The sequence below is a fragment of the Ambystoma mexicanum genome, chromosome 1p (assembly GCF_040938575.1).
Source record: "Ambystoma mexicanum isolate Mex_15411 chromosome 1p, UKY_AmexF1_1, whole genome shotgun sequence".
NCBI classification, from domain to species: Eukaryota; Metazoa; Chordata; class Amphibia; order Caudata; family Ambystomatidae; genus Ambystoma; species Ambystoma mexicanum.
This window is the reverse complement of record NC_090921.1, coordinates 402,370,150-402,391,039: the sequence shown is the minus strand read 5'-3', so window position 1 is coordinate 402,391,039 and position 20,890 is coordinate 402,370,150. Positions and strand designations below refer to the sequence as shown.

Genomic DNA, 20,890 nt, shown 5'->3' with positions numbered 1-20,890 from the left:
GTTTGTGTAGGTGACACCCAGATGATCCAGTAGAGGCTTTGTAAATATGTTATACAAAGTGGGGGATACACAGGAACCTTGTGGGACCCCACATGTGATGGGGATGGGGTCTGCTGCAGCTGTAGTGGAAAAGACTCGTATGGTTCTGTTAGCCAGGAAGGATTGTATCCATGTGATGGCAGGGGAGGAGAAGTGGGCTGCGGTGGCAAGGTGATTACAGAGGACCTCATGGCTGACCAGGTGAAAGGCCGCTGAGAGGTCTAGGAGGAGTAGGATAGCGGCATTGCCTTTGTCTTTAATTTCATCAATCTGGCTTTTGAGATCAACAAGGGCGGGTTCAGTTCCGTGTTGAGGTCTGAAGCCAGATTGACGTATTCCTAGCAGTTGGTTGGATTCTAGGTATTCCTGAATTTGGATGTAGGCGACTCTGTCCAGGATTTTCAGTAGGAAGGGGACTGTGGTGATGGGCCTGTAGTTTGTGGGTGTGGCCGGGTCGAGGGATTGTTTTTTCAGGAGGGGGAGAACCCATGATTGTTTTAAGTTGCTGGGGATGGAGCTACTGGTGAAGGATAGGTTGATGAGTTTGGTGATGAAGGGGGAGAGCTCTCTGGCTGCATCTTTTATGATTTGAGCCGGGCAGCTGTCTCCTTTACAGTTAGAGGGTTTCAGGGATGTGATGATTTTTTGAACTTCCGGTATGGTGACTTTTTTGAACGAGAAGCCTGCGCTCGTAGTGTAGTTAGGTGTGGGTAGGTTAAGGTTGGTGACATTGTTGTTGAGTTGTTGCCGTTTGTTTTCGATTTTAGTTTGGAGTCCTAAAATTTTATTGTTGAGGGCGTTCTGGATGTTGGTGCACCAGGATTTGTCTTTCAGGCAGGTTTCCGGGGGGGAAATAGGGTTTTCTAGTTCCTTCAGAATTTTGAATAGTTCTTTAGTGGAGGAACCTGCCTGAGTGATCCTGGTGTTGTAATTATCTTTTTTGGTCCGGATTATCTCGCTTTTGTAAAGTGAGGATAAGTTAGTGAGGTTGGATTTGTTCTCCGCAGTGGGGTTAGTCTTTTTTCTAAGTAGTTTGCGCTCAGGGGTGTACCACGAGTTCAGATGAGCTTTGGGTTTAGCTTTGCGTATTTTCAAGGGGGCAACGGTGTCCATTGCTTTGGCCATGGAATCATTGAAGGTGTCAATCAGCAGGTTTAAGTCAGCGTTAGCTGGGAGGGCATTGAGGGTAGGTAAGACCAGTGGTAGTAGGGCTTCAGCAGTGATGTTGCGTTTTATTCCTGGTGGGGTATGCTGGTGCCATGGGGTGCTTATTGGGCAGTACCTGATTGGGGTTAACCTCAAGGGGGATCATGTGGTGGTCGATCCATGCCAGAGGTTGGGGATCTTTGCAGGTTGTGTTGCAATTGTGGGTTGCTACCCAATCAAGGGTTCTGCCTTTTTGGTGGGTCGGGAGTACAATGAGTTGAGTGAGACTGTGATCGGTTAGGGCATTGGCTAGGGATGCAGCAGGTGCATCATTTGGGTCTTGGTAGCCGAGGTTGAAGTCTCCAAAGATCATGATTTGTGCTGTTGGTTTGGAAATTTTGGAGATGAGGGATGTGATGTCTTCTTCGAAGGTCCCAGGGGGACCTGGGGGTCTATATGAGGTGGATGGTTATCGTGGCTGTGGGGGAGGTTTGTAGTTTGGTTGTGAGTAACTCGCAGGAAGTGAATGCGACTGTGTCGGTTGGTCTAAGGCCTCGGGCGGATTTGGAAATGATTGCTACGCCTCCACCTCTGGCGTTAGGTCTGTCCGCTCTGAAGATAGTGTATTTGTCTGGGATGGCTAGCGATAAATAGGGTCCGGACGCCTCATGAAGCCAAGTTTCTGTTAGGGCTAAGAAGTCAAGGTCATTGGTAAGGATGATGTCTGCAATTTCTGTGGTGTGGGCAGCCAGGGATCTGACGTTGAGAAGGGCGCCTTTTAGAGGGGGAGGAGTGGGTTTGCTTGGTGCAATGTGCTTTGTATTAGTTTTGGTGTAAGGTCTGGAGTTAGGTTTAGAATTTGTGGTGGGGAGCCTGGAGCCTAATCTTTCGTTGCGGGTTGTGATGTTGGGAATAAGGGAGAGGGGGGTTGGCCCGGGCGGCTTAAAGCGGGTGGGAGGTTTGGTGGTCAATTTGGTTTGGTTAGACTTAGCAGTGGGACTGTGGTGGCTGTTGGTGGGTAGGCCATGGATGACGATGGATGTGGAGGTGAGGGGGTGGTGGTAAGTGGAGGGGAAAGGGGGTGTGGAGGGTAGGAAGGGAGTGGGGCAGGGGATGGGGTGGTGTCTGGGGCACCCTAGTTTAGCCAGGCCGTCCTGATGGGCTATGTAGCTATTGTTGCTACAAGGTACATTGTCCTGTATTAGGCAGAAAGGGAACATGGTTAGGGCGAGCCAGAAGATCATGGTCTGTGGATAGCGGTGGAGTCTAGTGGCGCTGGAGGGGAGCAGGTCAGACTAAGATAGATGGTGGCTGGGTGGAATCGGGTAGAATCGGTCCGGTACAGCCTGTGCACTATATTATCTAGATTGGATACAACTAGTTGTAAGGTTGGAGCATACAACCGGGCACCTAGATGTGACAATTCCTGGCATTGACTAGAATGCATATATCAGAGGGTCTGTTAGCGACCATAGGGCACAACTCAGTTCTGGTGGTCTGTTAGCGATCATAGGGTACGACACAATTCTAGTGGTCTGTGTATATCTGCATTGCATCACAGAATGGTTTGAGAGAGGTGTGCAGTTGTAAGCAGTGTGTGTGGAGGACTAGTTCTGAGTATGATTGCCATAATGGTTGGGCAGCTGCAGTGACTAAGGCAGTGATCATAAGGCACGACACAGTCTAAATGTGGTCTGTTATTGACCATAAGGCACAACACAGTCTAAATGTGGTCTGTTATTGACCATAAGGCACAACACAGTCTAAATGTGGTCTGTTATTGACCATAAGGCACAACACAGTCTAAATGTGGTCTGCTAGTGACCATAAGGCACAACACAGTCTAAATGTGGTCTGCTATTGACCATAAGGCACAACACAGTCTAAATGTGGTCTGTTATTGACCATAAGGCACAACACAGTCTAAATGTGGTCTGTTATTGACCACCTACCAACGTTCCCACAGGTGTCCAGACGTAAAAGGTACCTCCCATGTGTGATTTCACTGATCTGGGCGCAAAGGGAAAAGGCTTAACCACTGGTACACCAGGCACCCTGGATAGAGAAAATCCAATATTGTGTTTACGTTGTTTTCTGTTCGGAACTCCAGTACCGAAGGGCACTGTGACCCCAGAGGGAGCCAGCAGCCTGACAAAGTAAGCCGCTGACTCTGACACTGATTTGGAAATTCTGGAGCCCGTCAAACGGTAGACAAGACACAAGCTCTGCAACTTGCAACTTACCATGTCTCTGAGGAGGCAGCACGCTAAACACGCTGAACACCATTGGCAGAAAACTCTTTCAAATGCTGCTTAAGAAGAAACTGGGCTAAACCGGATTTTACAGGCTTTCTTGTGTGAAGACCCAGCCTAGAGAAAGGAGTAGGTTCAGAGTGGTCTCTAGAGTCAGGTGGGGCACGGATACTTTAGCAGGGAGTATAGGTTGGCAAGAATGAACAGGTATAAAAGACTCGTAGAGGTGAATGAAGATGAGATGTCAGGGAGAGGTTGTTCGTAGGAGTGGATGTGGACTGGGAGACTAGTTGGGGTACCAACAGTGTAGCAGAGTTCCGAGGAGGTTGTGGAGCAGTTTGGGCAAAGTGTAGGTGAGATGTTAATTTGCTGAAAGTGGTACCAAGTGGAGAGTGAGTGTGGTAGGGAAGTACGAGGGGGAGTGTCAGGGCCTTCAGTGCGGAGACGTGTACTTCCCCCCCCAAGCCCCATGGTTTTGTGGGTACAAGAGACAGGGGTCCTGCAAACAAGAAATGATAGGCAATAACTAAAGACGGGCAACAAAGGCCGTGAACAGAAGGGGTCACAGAGTACAAGTAAGACAAACACTTTGTGTTCCCACTTGGGTTGTATGCAGAATGGGGAGAGAGATTCCCACAGGGTTAGGGAAAACCTTAGCCTTCTGAACTGGTTATTATTACAAGGTCCTACTCTGAATGCTCATGGAAAGGAGCAGCAGGAGCTTGGTGTCAGTGTCTGGACCCTAAGGAACAGGCAAAGAAACAATACTTAGAACACTGAAGCCTGTACGGGTCCTAAAGGAACTGAGAAATATTCACAAGATTGCTTGTATGGGTTCAGCAGGAACTGAACAGTGACTGCCTCCTGAAACAGGCACTAGCACATTGTTAACAATAAGGCAATAGGTACAATATTGAAACGCGACAAACGAAAGGGGCAGAGTTTGCCTGCTGGGAATCCCAGCAGCAAAGTCTGTACAAAGAAGTTGCACAAGTGAGAACAAGAACCACGCCCGACATATCCTGGCAAAGAATAGGAAGTCAAAAAGAGAAAGGTTCAAGACAGTGAATGGAAAGAAAGAATATAAGACAAGAATCTGAGCACAATAGTACAGGACACTGGAACTGCAGACTGGTAAGGACCTGAATGAAGGACACGCGGACTGAACTATAGACCAGAAAAAAGGGAGCTGCAGACTGGTAACAAGAAATACAAGCAACTGTAACTCTGGACTGGAATTACGGGGCAAGACTGTAGACAGATAACAAGGAAACTCAGGACTGGAATCTAGGAAGCTAAAGCCAGGTGACACGGACTATGGGCCCTGAAAAAGGAACGGAAGGCAGGTAACAGAAGACTGTAATTAGGGGAGCAGGGCTGCAGGGCAGGGAGCACAAGAATAAACATTCCTTGAAACACACTTTGGAGTGTATGAGCTATTGAAGCCATCCGTAACAAGTGCTGTCAGAAGTGTGATAGTTCAGGTCCGATGCAAAGGCTGCTGGTGAGAGGAAGACGCATGGAAAATCAGAGGCAGGAGACTGCTGGGTAATTCAGCCACTGAACCCCTCGACCAGGAGATGAGGGAGCTGGAATTGGGATTCCTCAGTCTAAAACTAATCTGTTGGGGTGAGACAACACAGAGGAATTGGCCAAAACCGACCATACCTCTGACCCCATTGAAGCTGATGAACCATGCAAACCCTCAACCTTAGCCCAGGGCATTTCTTGGAGAAAAATGTGGTAGGCCTGGGAAAGATCAAGGCAACTGAGGAAGGCTTAAGCCAGTGGGTTTGGGCTGGGAGAAGTCATTGGTGCTCCAGCTTTCCGGCATTTGGAGAAAGTCCACTCGCTGGGATGAGGAAAACACAGGGCCTCATTACGAGTGATCGCCTCTTGGTCTGGTGGAATTACCATAGGACTCTATGGGGCTAATTCCTGGTTTTGCAGATTTTTTTTTTTAGCAGAATTTTGGAGGATTTATCTCCAGCAGGATTCTGGAGGTAAATCCTCCATTCCAGGGTCATTCTCGTAGTATTAGTGGCAATTCCATTACAGGCAATTTTTTTCCTGGTCTGCCATACTTGTAATGACGCCCATAGAATTTTCAGTAAAAGCCCCGGCCGAGAATCCAATTTACTTATTTTTTATTTTTCATTTGTATAGCGCACAGGCAGCCCCAGCCTCAAGTCTCAGCTGAACCAGGTTACCCGATTACTTTGTGCCAAGCCATAATGAACCTCTACCAACTAGGACTATTATGAACCACCCCTGGAATCGCTCTGGAAGGAAGGGGGGGGATGGGCAGGTATTGGGCATGTATGTACTAAAGGATGGGCCGCCCAAGGTAAAGGTAACAACTGAAAAGGTTCAATAAGCGCTCGATATCTGTGTAGATTCACCACGTTATCCGCCAAGAACCTAAAAGTAAAACCCGTGCTCCTCTTGTTGCAAATAGTTGCAGCATTGACTGTCACCGTCGAAACTGTTTCATTGCAGCTGCAGGAATCGACCGAAGAAGCCTATTACCTGAGCTGGCCGCACAAACAACAAATTACCACTAAACTCTGCTAGGTATGTACAATACACCACTGTGGTGGACATTGACCGGAGGCATGGCTACCCGCACACCTCAGAATACAGGAAGGACTATTATAAAATTCAGTCGTGTTGTTCACATAATTCTCTGCCTAGTTACACCAGACTATGCCTCAACACCTCTGACATCAGAACGCAGCGAAGACCTATGACAAATTTGGGCAGTCTGAACACATAGCAAGTCTCTAGCACTCACACCATCTCCTGACTCCCCTCGGCACCCATGAACATGCATGACCGCATGGGTTGCTCTCTACAGGAGACTGGCCAGCCCAGCTAAGCCTTATTTGGCCAAATGCACATGCATCCTAATCTTACTTCCTGACCTCCAACACTCTAGACGTTGGTCCTGTTAGGGTGTTCCCACTAACAGCACATTGAGACTATAATAATGGTTAAAGGTGCTATATAAATGACAAGTACAATATAATTCAATAAACCTAAGATCAAGCAGTGACCTCAAATCTAAACAAAACACTACGTGAAAAGGACATTCTATTGAACTCAATCCTAAAGGAAATAAGAACGATAGAAAATCAACTAATCTTCTGAAAATGAGTGAAACGTGGCTATTCAACTCAGAGACTAACATAAAAATGGGCACTTCCCATAGCTCTTACCTCAAACCCAAGATAATCGGGACAGTATGGATCCTAGAACCAACAACAAAGCAACCATGCTGTACTTACACCTTTTCCTGGTGGTGTAGAGGTGCCTGGGGTGGCAGAATGGGCCGAAACCTACATGTTGCTCCCTGTAGTCTAGCAAGTATTAGTATTTCCTTAGGGGGTGGGAGGTGTGCGTGGGCTGTGGCAATGTTCAGGGTGGAGGGGGGGGTGGTGTCTTTCATGCAAGCCCTGCCCCACAAAGTCATTTCCCTGGAGGTTTAGTGGTTCTTGCTGCTTCCTGGGGGTAGCAAAAGGGGGCCATAACCTCAATTGTGCCCCTCCACCCGAAGGAAGCAGCAAGGATCTGCACCTTGTTGGGGGTGATTCCTGGGAGGGCCAGTCCACAGGATTCGGTCCAGCCCCCAGTAACCCTATGTTTGCCCTAAGAATCAATATTGTTTCTGTTACCTGTGGCATTCCCCAGGGCTCAGCTCTGTTGCCCATTCTCGCCAACCTCTATATGCAACCATTGTCTTCCCTCATCCAATCCTTTGGCCTCCGCTGTTTCATCTACGCGGTTGATACTCAGATAATGGTGCTTCTTAATCTCGCCCTTTCTGAAGAGTCTGTTAACATCAGAAATTGCTTGTCGGCAGTCGGTGACTTGATGAGTCGTAACTGGCTCAGACTGAATGGCGAGAAGACTGAGGTCTTAATCCTGGGAGCTTCCTCGGTGACCTCAGGTTGGACACCTGAACTGTGGCCTCCTTCTCTAAGTTTGTTCCCTAAACCTGTTGCCGTTGTCAGGGACCTTCGAGTTAAGATCTCCGCCACCCTGTCTGTGAAAGCCCATGACAGCTCGTTTTGTCAGGGAGGCTACTTTAAGCTTAAAATTCTTTGAAAGGTTCTTCCTTTCTTGCCCCCTGACTAGCGGGCCCCTGTGATGGCAGCCTCGGTCTTTGGTTCCCTGGACTACTGCAACTCCTTTTCTTTACCAACCCTTCATATATGCTCCACTGGCTTCAGATACTCCAAAACACTGCAGCCAGAGTGGCTACTGGTGTCTCTATGCGGGATCATATTTCTACCACTCTGCACCGCCTTCATTGGCTCCCTGTCAATCGCTTCATCCAATTCAAATCACTCTGTATCATTCACAAGGCTTTTCACCACCATGGTACTAAGTTTCTGCAACATAGGTTCTGTCGTTATGTTCCCTCTTGAGATTTGCACTCCGCTTTTAATTTTTTTATCGGTGTCACTAGTTTCCGGCGGCCCGGGATCGGTGGGCACACCTTTGCTGTGTCTGCTGTGGCCCTGTGAAACAAGCAACCCACGTTCCCTTTGTGCACTTGATAATCATTTTTTTTTTCGCTGCCATCGTAAGACTCTACTATTTCAGTGTCTTTTTTTGTTTTTGTTTCCTTTTTACCATTGTCACCCTTTAGCGCCATGATGCCTTCAGGTGATAGTGCACTCAACAAGTAAAGTTAACATAACATAATATTTATATGCATGTTGTTTTGCCTTCCTTGGGGGGGAAAATCAGTGAAAAAACACCACCATTTCCCCCCCCAAAGAAGCCAAAACAACATATTGTGGCAAGGTTCGGGTGAGGGTGAGTGGCTGTTTTGCCCATGGGGACCCCACCCACAAATTAATTTCCCTGGTGTCCGAGTGGTGATGGCTGGACGAGGATCGAACAATCCTCGACCAGCAATCTGCATGTGGTGAAGGTTGTTGAGAAGGAGAGATTCTTCCCTTTCAAACAAACCCTCTCACAAGAAAATCGCCCTAAAAATGCTACTGTTGCACAGACAACCGTGTGTGCCAGCATGGCAATTTCATTTCTGAGGACGTCGGCGTGCGCTGATCTCATTACATCAGGAATCTGACCCCCGAGCACAGAAGCTGAAGTCTTCCCCTTCGTAGCCTGAGGGTCTGGGGGGGTTTTTTGCTTCTCCGGTAGGTGTTGGGGGAGTGGGGGGGACTATAAGGGCGTCTATGCTTGTCCTTTGCACCAGGAAGGTAAAAAAAAGGACACGCATAGACACCCTTAGCATTCAAGTGGTTAAGGGACCAACCTTAGTGTATGTATGTAGGGTTTCCACCAAGTCAGTCCTTCCTCCCACCCGGGTAAATGTTGCAGCAGTCCGACTTCCATTTTAGGAAGCTAGAGCTGGTAACAGCTGAGCTCACAAAAAAGAAAAGTCCACACACACTAGATTACAGAATAATATGCTCTTTATAATAGTCATGTGTTGAGAAAGGTCTACCGAAGTTAAGTACTTCAAAAATTGAGAGTATTAAATCAAAAGCAAAGGGTATAAAACCAGACCAAACTCACAGTAAAAAAAAGTAGGTAAACCATGGTACAGATTTAACTATATTATAACGCTTTAAATGTGTTTTTTACATACAAAAAAATGACATACATGGAATGTTTACAGGTAAGTAAATGACTACTAGTTTTATGGAGTTTGTAAGTTCAGCATATGCTTGCGTTTATAGCGACCAAGTAGGTAAATGAATGAGGGAGGTAGCAATCGTCCAGCTGGGGAATCTTAGGAATCCCACTAAAAGTGCGCCAGGTCCACGTTGAACAACTAGAGGCTTGAGAAAAGATGGCTGCTAGGTGGACCAGCAGCCCAATGAAAACAAAGGTAACAGTCAGGGGCTCCCGAAGAATGGCTGTACACAGTCCCCAGGTGCTTAGGATGAAGACGAGCAAACAGGTGAAGGTCGGAGGACCTCGGGAAAGCTACCCAGGGTAAGAACCAGAAATCATGAATGCAGCGGTCCGTTTAGGTGTCAGGATTTGGTCTGGATAGGCGGCCATTCTAAGCTCATATTGAGTCCAAAAGAGAGAGGTGGCATGATCAGAACAAAAAAGATTATCAGTGATGAAAAACCCCCCCTCTTTTCAGGTGATCAGAGAAGGGAGACCATAACAGTAGCAAAGGCTGGAAGCACAGGTAGCTCAGCTGGGAGACAAAGCTCTCAAAGCGAGGAACAGCTACATGGAGCCAGGTCAGGCTGACAAAGAGCTTGAGGTTTGGTGAGGCATCATCGAGCTAGGCAGCAAGGGTTCTCACCTCAGGTCCTGTGAATAAACATAGCCAAGAAGGCTTCCGGAGGGCACCAGTGGCTGCGGGCAGGGGTTTTCTAGTAAAGAAGTGAGGAACAGCTTGAGACCAGATTTCCCAACAGAGGCTGAGTTGTCTGTATGAGTATCAGGAGTACAGCCAATACCGCAGAAATAGGATTCTATGTTGCCCTTTATCATAGATGCTTCCTTGGTAAGTTCGACCAAAGCAAATCTGTAGAATGGCTCAGGCCTCCTTAGCTAAACACACACATGGACAGATGGGTTAGCTCTAATCAATCTACAACCTTGCACCTTTTAGAGTTTTGACCGCTTTTCAATCAGAATGGGCCAGTAATCAGATGTGGTTTGAGGTGTCTTGAACTCCCTTTTCCAGCCAAAAGCTTTTGTGGCCTTTGCAAAGGCTGTTGAGGCATAACAGCCATTTTGCCATTCCTCATAGTTCACACAAAGAAAGACCACAAAACACAATGGCAGTGTTCTAGGACTTCTAAAATGCACCTTCAGTAAGTTTACAACCATACAGCAGTAAGTAGATACCAACACAGTAAAACGTCAACAGCATGATGTAACCAAAATAAAAATACATAACTTGAACTAGCCTTCTCCCTGACGCACTTTCTGGATGAAAAAACGTACCCAGTGACAAAATGGGGTGTTCAGGGAACACCCTTGCCCAGGCACCCATGTGGGTTAAAAATGGCAGCACACCATAAATGAGTTGCAGTTGCAGGGGTATTCAGTGGCAGTCTGTGGCAGGGAGATGTATTATTTGTATGCTTCATCCCCTCTTCTAGTGAGGCCCCATTACTTTTTGCTGGACTTCTGCACCCTTCACCTTTAATCCTGAATGAGTGTAGCCTTTTTCCACTCATATTCATTCTTGTAGGCTCTCTTTTTTTGTATTCTATCTGTACTATAGAGTCTTTATGCCCATAGCTCTTAAAGGCATCTCTGTTTTTACTACTGCAGCACACAGCTCCTCATGGGCAGTGTTGCTTGGGACCCTTTGGGTCCTCCTTTAAGATTAATTTTTCTATATCCTCAAGTAACTACAGTTCTTAAGGATAGAAAACTCTGTAGTCTGAGAGATTGGTGCACACCACCTTCAGTGGAGTGCAAAAGGGATACCTAGTATCCCCATTCTCTCCGCTCCTATGACTTTTCAGTCACATAGACAATCACCTTTGGTGATTGTCTATGTGACTGAAAAGTCACATTTGAACGTTTTAAGGTCCCCTTTGTTAGTTGTTAACTTGCTGCTTCAATAACTCTAGACACTGGAAGAAATGCAATGGACATAACTGTTGTGCATTTTTTATACCGCAGGCTATGTCCATTGCCTCGGTAGTGCACAATAGGAGCTCCCAAGTACCAACTTGAGGCCTCCCTTCCTTCTTTTTTCACCATTGCTAACGTGGTTGTTCTTTGTTCGCCCTTCTACACTAGTGGGTGGGGGAGGTGAGTGTGTGTGTTTTGCCTTTGGCGGGAACCCATGGGTATCCCCGCCTAGGCTCCGGAGTGCCTTGGCAGGCAGGAGTGGGGGAGGAGTGCTCTACCCCCCCTGTCCTTTGTCTGCCAGCGTGCTTGAATAGGTCCATCTCCCACAGGGGGTCTGGCTGCCCTGATTGGACAGCCAAACGCCCATTTCTATAAAATGCTGAGAGAGATTGCAGAGGAGTGTGTGTTGGAACTGTATAAAAGGCGAGGCTTCTGGAGTGAAAAGCAAGTTGATCACTGGAAGCTGAAGTAACCGAAGAAGACGCCCAGAGATGCCTGCAGACCCTATGCAACACTGTGAAGTGACAACTGCTGTCCTGACCCTGTTTTCTATGTAACAGTGGAGCTCCGAAGAGGATGACTCCTTCCCTTTGGCTGGTGGGAACAACCAGTCCCAAGACAAACTTTGAAACAACCCATCTCCCGAGGTCCTATGTGTTTTCAGAGCTGTGGACCCCCATTACCAGGTGACCTGCTGCCCATTTCGAGTGCATCATTGTGCAAAGGCTGAATCCGTCCAAATATTTGCTGAAACTGTAAGGACACTTCAGAGATCTGATCCAACTTGCCCAGACCCCCTCGCCCGAGTGTTGGACTGCAGGAATCGAAGAAGATTGACCAGGCGATCTGTGTCCTTTGTTGGTGCTGCAGAAAAGGTGCCAAAAACCACAGAGTGAACCAAGAAGTTGCTGAAAGTTGTGCCACCGGTCCCCCCTCGAGACTGCTGCTGAGAGATCCTGTCCATTGTCCTGCCTTCTGTCACCAGACCAAGGAATCCGGAGGTTGGGTCCAGAGCTGCAACATTGCGGAGCATCCAGCACAAACATTTTCTTCTAACCTAAGGTACTGTGGGGAAAAAGTTATTGCTTACCTGATTCCAAGAAGTTGCTCCAGAGCGTTGGAGTGCAACTAGAGGTATCCAGGGCAACCCCCTCTTACCTCTGACCCAAGCCGCCGCTTGTATCCCCTTCTTGAGTCCCTTTTAAGGTCTCCATTGTTAGTTAACTTGCTGCTTCCTTAACTCTAGACACTGGAAGAAATCTACAGGAACTCTTTGTAATTCGCTGAATGTCAAGACTTCAAGCCCTCTCCGAACTGCCTTTAAGCTAAGGTTGCGTTTTTGGACTTAACAGTCTTGCTAGGCGAAGACACAGTCTCTAGAACCTTCATGCTACACTAACCGACCATTTTTCTCTCTTTAAGTGACTTAATTAAATGTGTTTGCAGAGCAAATGTACTACCTTATAAACAGCTGAAAACCGCATGAGTGCGCATTAACTGATAATATGATAACATTGTCTTTTCCCTTTTTAACATTGCTACAAATGTAACCGCGAACAACCATAAAAGTGAAAGTGCCCTTTGAAGTGTATTTTCAAGTCTTCCTAAGTGTTCTAAAGTAAACGTCTGAAGTATTTAAAGCGATTCTGATGTAAATATAATAAATATATACTTTTATATAAATATAAGTGTAAGTGCTTCTTTGTTGTGCCTGTCTAGCTAAGATTCACTTTACTTATCTACAGCTCACATCTTCCTTTTAAGATAAACCTGACTGCTCAACCACTCTACCAGTCCTGAGATAGTACAGACTGATACTAAGAGTTGGGGATCTACAAACCACTGGGCTAGCTTACTAAAGTCTTACTACCAGTTGGAATTTAGAAAAACTCCCCTAACAGTCTACAAAACAGGAAAGCCAGCAAAAGGTCTAACAGACTACTCAGATTAGCCAAGGGAGCTCCAGAAATGGAATTCGGACCCAGCCCCATATATGTCCACGTCCCTGACCTTAGCTGGCAGGTGACACTCTCTCATGTTCCCACATATAGACCCATGTCTCCATAGGGTTGAGGAGTACCAACGATGCTGTGCCCTATGCAAGCCTCCTTGCCCAATTTTTGTAACTTATTTGGTTGGTATCAAACATTAGCTTACGGATGATTTTCACAGCTAACCTTCTTTCCCTTGCTTGAAAGGAAAAGGATGAAGCCATTCATAAGTGAATGTTTTCGTCTATGTGAAGGTCACACCAGTACACATTTGTGAAGGGCTTAGTGACCCTTTTCTTTATTTTTCTTGACCCCCCCCCCAACCTTCCTTTAAACCTTTATTTCGCAATCCCCATTCCAAGCATAAATAGTTTATCCATTCATGTTTTTTTCTTTGAATGCTGGGATTTGTAGTCGGATCGGCTTAGAATCACATTCTTTGCATATAGTCTGACATCTGATGGAAATCGCAGAGTATTGTATCTTTCTTTCGAAGATCGAAAGGGGGCGTTGACATGGGCGTGACTTTAAGACTATCCCTAACATGACGTGTAGTGTACCCAAAATCCCTCACTGGTCTTGGTCCCTCAGATTGTTTTTTTGCGCCAACCTAGTCGGTCACCTATGCGGTGCTCGCAAGAGTTTTATATTGCTAACTTTGCCCCCATGCCCTACGGTCGTCTAGTCTCCAGACTAATCTTCTTGTTGACTACCTGTTGGGTTGCCTGCCGACGATGTCATCAACAACTGCTCGGCGACTGGAAGCCATCAACCTCTCAGCTGAACCTGCAGGCTCCCAAATGCCTGTCCGTGACAGACAGGCCACCAGCTCTGTTATGGGGAGATCACACCCCGGCGACAAGGGCACTCAAACCTCACAGGCGGAAAAGCACACAACCCCTAAGGCATCTTCGACAGAGTCGTCAAAGAAGCGCACACCGTCAACTGGGCCGCTGAAAGTTTCGACGGCACCTTCTGAACCTGGTGGTACAGCATCCCTCCACGCAACCGCTTTCGCAGCATGTGACTGGGCATACCGCTGGAACAGGTGCTCACCCTAAAAAACATTCCGTCGTCAACACACCGTCCAAGGGCACAAGCACCTAAGGCCTCGGTGGAGTCGCTGACTGCGACTGCGCCTTCAGGCACATTGAAACCTTCGATACAATCGCTGAAAATTCGTGAAAGCCTTGAGACTATCATTTCGGCAGCCACAGAGCACAAGGGCACCCCCTCCCGTCGAGAGGAGTGTTCTGAGCCCCTGCAGCCTCTCTCTAAGGCCTTATTAAGAAAATCTCCCCCTCCTGGGCAGCCTTTCCCCCGTCCAGACACTTCTGCCTCTTCTGTCTGGACTAGGGAGTGGTTTGAAGAATACATGGACAAAATGTCTGTTTATTGACTTTTCAGACCGGTACATTACACCAAAAAGACCCAGCGAAGATTACTCCTGCCCCATTCCTTACAAAATGCAGAAATTACCCATATCTGCACAGGGACACCAGGAAGCTATCTTGGATGTCCCAAGAGCAGCCGATCGGTTCCAAATTGTTACACATGAGGCAGCTCCAGATTCATACTTTGTGGAGCATATCCTCAAGAAGAAGCCTCAGACTAGTCAAGCCATCCCTTTACTAAACTCTATAAGGAGGGGTCTGCCCCCTTCCTTGCTGTCCCCATCTCTCACACAGCGGTCAACCTCCTGGTTGAAAAATGATTCTGCCCATCACCTTCCGATCCACTCTACATAAAGGGTCATGCTACACTGGATTCCTTGGTGGTTACTACCACTCTTAAGAGGGCGGGAGGTTGCCATGTCCTTGGTGGAAGCTCCTCCGGACAAAGACTGTAAAAAGCTTTATGCCCTGGGTAAACGGGTCACAGCCTCTGTGGCCTACTCTACAAGGATCTCAAATAATACCACTCTCCTGGCAAGTAACAGCAATGTCCAATGGGGCCTAGTTCAGGATGGTTTTCAAGATATCCCAGAGCCCACCCGATCACACCTGCTGGCGGTTGTGGCTGAAGACCGACAAGTGACCCATAACATATTGAAGAACACTCTGGACTCTGCTGAAACCGATGGACGCACCCTAGCCCAGGGGACCTTACTTAAAAGACACACCTGGTTAAAAAACTCCAACTTTAAACCTGAAACTCAAGCCTCTCTGATCAATAAACCAGTGAAGGACTCCACTTTGGTAAGGCTGTTGATGACACCCTGGAGACGGCAAAGAAAGAACACGAAACACTAAAGTCACTTAGCCAGATCACGGATAAACCCTTCCACCAGCATGGAGGCTCTTAACTCATGCAGGTCCTTTCGTGGTCAATCCTTTTCCCGCTCTCCCCAAGGACCATATGGCTCAGGGAATACCCCATGGTCCTCCAACGAAGGCTCATCTAGTAACAACCAATACCAACAGAGAGGCCCTCATAGGGGCAAGGGTAGTGGCAGGAACTCTACTCTTAGAGGCTCCTAGGGACCTCCATCTCAAAGTGACTCGCCGGTTCAGGTCCCCTCCCACGCTCCTCCGTAGTCGGGAGGTGCTTGTGACCATTCATCCATGCCTGGGAGGGGTTCACTTCAGACCATTGGGTACTAAAGACTGTTTACCATGGGTACTGCATAGAGTTTGACTGACCCCTCCCCCCTCGATACCACCCACCAGTGTCTCCAGAACACCTGCATATCCTGCTGGAAGAAGTTCAGGTCCTGCTGGAAAAGGACGCTATAGAAGTCGTCCCCCTTACGGTATCTATTCAGTGTACTTCCTTGTACCCAAAAAGGATCTCACAATGCGCCCTGTTCGAGATCTGGTCTCAGCGAACAAATATGTCAAACCTCAAAAGTTCAGGATGACAACACTGCAGGAGGTAATCCCCCTGCTGCAGCAGGGGGATTACATGGACACATTGTACATGAAAGATGCATACTTTTATATTTCAATGTTGCCAGCGCACAGACAGTACCTCACGTTCATGGTATTGGACACCCACTATAAATTCAAGTTTCTCCCCTTCAGAATTGCCTCAGCATCAAGTGTATTTGCAAAGGTACTGGCAGTAGTAGCTGCTCACCTGCGAAGGCAGTCCATCCCAGTCTATCCTTACCTCGACGATTGGCTCATAACAGGGGATTCGTACGGAACATGCAAGACAAACACCCAGAAAACAGTACATCTGCTCTTCAACCTAGGATTCTCGATCAACGGGAAGAAATCCAGTCTAGACCCCAATTAAGTCAAACAATTTCTGGGGGCTCTAATCCGGACCAAAGATGGCCTCATCTTTCCCTCAAACGAAAGGGTTCAAAACATGCTGTATCAGATCCCTCACTATGTAGCCAGTCACCAGGTGACTGTATGCAAAGCCATGTGCTGTTGGTGATGATGGCTTTCTGCATCTACCTAGTTCCTAATGCTTGTCTGCACATGCGCCCCATGCAAGAGTGGCTCTGGAGCCAATGGTGTCGGGCCAGCAGCCAGTGGGACGATCCAGTGGTTGTCTCGGGAGCCCTTGTTCAGTCTCTGCAGTGGTATTCAAGGGAAAACCTTCTACAGGGGAAAAGGTTCACCATCCCCTGCAGTAGAAGCCACTCTCACTATAGACTCATCTCTGACTGGGTGGGGGGCTCGCCTCCTTCAACAGATGGCTCATGGCGTGTGGTTCCCAGCGGTAGCACCCAATCGCATCAATGTGTTGGAACTGCTAGCAGTGTTCAAGGTCCTGAAGGCCTTCTAGACACACCTCCAGGGGATAAAAGTTCCAGTCATCGCGGACAGTACTACGGTCATGTATTACTTAAACAAGGCGGGACTCACTCTCTAGGGCTGTCCAAACTGTCCCAGAATTAATGGAAGTGGGCTCTCAGACACATGTTCCACCTTTCACAACATGTTCCAGGGGAACTCACTTCTTCCGTCAGATGTACTCAGCAGGGACTTCCCTCTACCTGTAGAGCACAAGAAGACATTGTACTTGACGTCTTCGCATAATGGAGCTTCCCAGAGATGGACTTATTCGCCACTCTGGAGAACGCCCAATGCCCAGATTACGCCTCCATGTACCCTCAGAACTGCTCCAAGTGGAATGGTCTTTGAATAACATGGTCTGGTAAATATGCCTACACTTTTCCTCCTGATTCCCCTGCTCAACAGAATAGTGCACAAGATGCAACAACCAGTTTGGATGAGCCTGGTGACCCCTATGTGGGCCGCCTTGGTTCTCCATCACATGGCATTGTCAGTCCCCCCCCCCCCCCCCCCCAGGAAGCTGCCGTGCCCGTACAACATGCTGTATCAAGACCAGGGGGAAACACTACATTCATGCCCTTAAACTCTCAACTGAGCAGTATGGTTCCTGAGGTCATAGAGTTTGGGCTCCTCCAGCTCCCTGGACATACTCAGAGAGGCATGGAAACTTAACACCAGGCATTTCTACTCCAGCAAATTGAAGCAATTTGTCATATGGTGTAATGGCAAGGGCATCAATCCTATTGAATGCTCACCTAAAGATATCCTCCTTTACCTAACTTACCTGTCAAGACTGGTTTACAGTAGTCTTAAAGTCCACTTAGCCGCGCTTTCGGCGTACACCACGTCGCAATGCAAGGTTTCATGGTGGACAATTCCTGTAATTAGAGCCTTTAGGGAGGCGGTAAAGAGACTTCATGCCCCCATTTCCAACCCAGCTCCCGGGTGGGACTTGAATGTTGTTCTTACCAGACTAATAGGGCCTCCCTTTGAACCCATGCACAAGGCTAGCCTTGTACCCACCCACACTCGCCTACAAGACCGCCTTTCTGGTGGCTATCACCTCTTTAAGGAGAGTTAGCGAACTGTAGGCCCTTTCAGTTCAGTACCCATTCGTCACGATCCATAAAGGCAAGGTGTTTTTGCACAACCACCCTCGCTATGCACGTAAATTCATTTCAAAGCTCCATGTAAACCTATCCATAGAACTGTCCACCTTTTACGAAACCCCACTAATGTGGCGGAAAGAAGCCTCCACACGATGGATGTGAGGAGAGCTGTAATTTACTATCTGGAAAAAGACAAAGCCACTAAGGAAAACAAACCATTTCTTCGTATCAGTGGCAGTTGGTAGAGAAGAGGACGCTGTCAAGAAATCATCGATTTCCAAGTGGATCATAACTGAATCACATTGCCAAGAGAGATCTACCTGTCACGCCAGAGAGAACTCTACTCAGGGCACAGGGGCTACCATAGCATTCATTTCAAATGTTCCTCTAGATTCCATTTGCAAAGCAGCAACCTGGAGTCCTGTACACACCTTTATACAACACTACTGCCTGGATACACACTCTAGGTCTGATTCTCAGGTGGGACAAGCGGTGCTAAGACATCTCCTTGCTACTGTTCCTTCACACATCCCACCACCATCACTGGGTACTACTCGCTAGTCTACGCACAGCATGTGATTCTAAGCCGTTCCACAAGCATCAGGAGACATGCATTGCTCACCGTAATAGCATTTCTGATGGTTTTATCTGCTTAGATGCACACGCACCCACCCTTCCTCCCCTCGTGGAGTAGAAGGAATTTAGACCTCTTACACCTTCTCTCTTATGTACTCTCTGAATATAAGGCTCCCTCATGGCAGAAAAAACACAAGCAGAGGGACCGTTAGGGGTTTTGGGTACACTACACGTCACGTTAGGGATAGTGTTACAGCCACACCAATGTCGACGTCCCCTTTCGATCTTCGATAGAAAGTTGCAATTCTCTGCGATTTCCACTAGATGTCGGACTATATGCAAAGCATGTGAACCTAAGCAGATACAATCATCAGAAATGCTATTACGGTGAGTAATGCATGTCTTATTTGTATATCCCTACCAGTGCTTTCTCAGTGTGCTCAATTAACAATGGCAGTGTTTGCTGCTTTCTATATGTTTGTATTTTCTATTGATGCTCATTCATGCTCTGTAGTGCTCTGATAATAACGTCAGTTTTTATAGCACTTTTTGCCATTTTCCTTTTGCTTTCATGTTGCGTAATGTGATGGTGGTATTGAATTTTCCATGGTACTTATTTTATCGACACTGGAAAGATGAATGGTTGCGTTGGCCACACTCTGAATCGAGTGTCTACACTCCATGCAAAACACAGATGTTCTTGGCAAACTCTTACCATGTTGAACCACCTTACTGCCAGTGCCATATACGGAATGGTTTGTACTCTTTAAGACAGAAAAGTAAAATTGCTCAAACTCTTATACAAAGAGCACTCCACCCGTATCATTTTTATTATTTACAAAGTAGATTTTGTCAGATGGAATGAAATAGTTGCTGTAAAGATGTACACCTTTGGATAGATACTGAATGACTAAAAAAACGTCATGGCAGCCGCCCCCTTACAATTGAAGAATAATGGACTAGCAGGCAAAGTCCACCAAAGTGGACACAAACAAAGGCAGCAGGCGGATCTCAACAATTTGTGTACCACCGTGAAGTTCTACCAAGCCTCTTTAAATTGATAGAATCTAATATTCTGGAATCTTGAAGAAAATTAACTGAAGTGTTTTATGCTACATTCAACTGATGGAAACATTCTTCAGATGGAGGTCTTTGGGATAATTCATTTGAAGAGTAAATGGGTAGCCACAACTACAGATGCCTACTTCTGTCTGGCCTCGTAGGATAGACAGAAAGGCTGGTGAGGGAACACCCTGTTTCCATTGGCTTAAGGAACTTTCACTGTGCCAACCTACGGGCAAACTTATAAAAAGGCTAGAAGCAGCTTGGTGTCCTGTTTTCCATTTACAGTTTTTGTTATGTAGACCTACCCCCTTTCCAGTGCTCTAAAGCTGGGACTATATGGGGCTAGATGCTCCACGTCCTTTACAATGCTGGTGCCTACAAGTCCATTGTGCAGCCTGTTACTTGAATGCTGAAACTAGGGGCAGTGCATCCCTTATAGACCTGGACTAGCTTTCCTGCATCCAGCCTGATGCCGTGGGCTAGCTGTCCTACATTGAATCTAATATAGACAATAGGAATCCATCCAGTACTCTAATGCTGAAGCTTACTGTTCCTTATTCATTCTTTTATAGCCTATATTAATTCTTTCATACATATCTCTACACCAATCATTTTAAACCAACGAGGCTAACTTCCTGTTCACACCTGGGACATACTTGTGTAAAGGTGCTTCCAGATTGTTTGTTAGGCAGTAAGCATTTGAATATGTTAATATGGTGTACCAGTGACTGTATTTGTTCACATATGATTACATGTTTTTACATCAATGAGTTTGCGTTTGTGCATTTACATCGGTTTTGCTTATTTTTCAAAGAACACAAAAATAGGTGTAAAAAGGGTTAAGGGGATGTAAAAAAAATGCTGGAGGGGCTTGTGGGTGCTGTTGCTGTGTTCAAAAGACGCACAGATGTAAAAAACTAGTCATAGAATGTGCAGTCTACAGCCTCCCATATCATAGAGGCTGCAGCGTGTGTATTCACTATTCTGGTTGTTGTGATCTGTATTTGATGTCTGCGTTTGCCTGTCTTCCTTGCACGTACACGTTGACACTGGGACATTCTCGCTGACACTGGACACTCACATTCTGTACTATTGAAGTTGCCACTACCATTCGACAAAAAGGGCTGGGCTGCACTTTAAAATATATTTAATTGATTGAAGCCATTTTTCTTATTCTGTCAGAGAAAAGTATGCTTTGGAGCATGACATAAGAGACAAAGAAGACGCAATTCGGCAGAAGGCAACTGAAGTTCAGGTAAGCTGTCAAGCGAGCACTGCACTCTTTTTATATCACTGACCAGATTATTTTCTACACACATTGGAACACTGTTGTATACCTGAAAACGATGCATGCTGCATTGTCAATG

At 46.9% G+C, this 20,890-nt stretch overlaps 1 protein-coding gene across 10 annotated transcripts in view; it reads left to right on the top strand.

The window, feature by feature from the left end:
- EPS15L1 (epidermal growth factor receptor pathway substrate 15 like 1) overlaps positions 1-20,890 on the top strand; it is a 2,005,341-nt gene that overhangs the window by 819,316 nt on the left and 1,165,135 nt on the right. For all 10 annotated transcript variants that reach the window (XM_069649173.1, XM_069649176.1, XM_069649175.1 and 7 more), the window contains one exon: positions 20,706-20,778. In XM_069649173.1, coding sequence (XP_069505274.1) covers positions 20,706-20,778 — 73 coding nt within the window. The remainder of the gene's footprint in view (positions 1-20,705; positions 20,779-20,890) is intronic.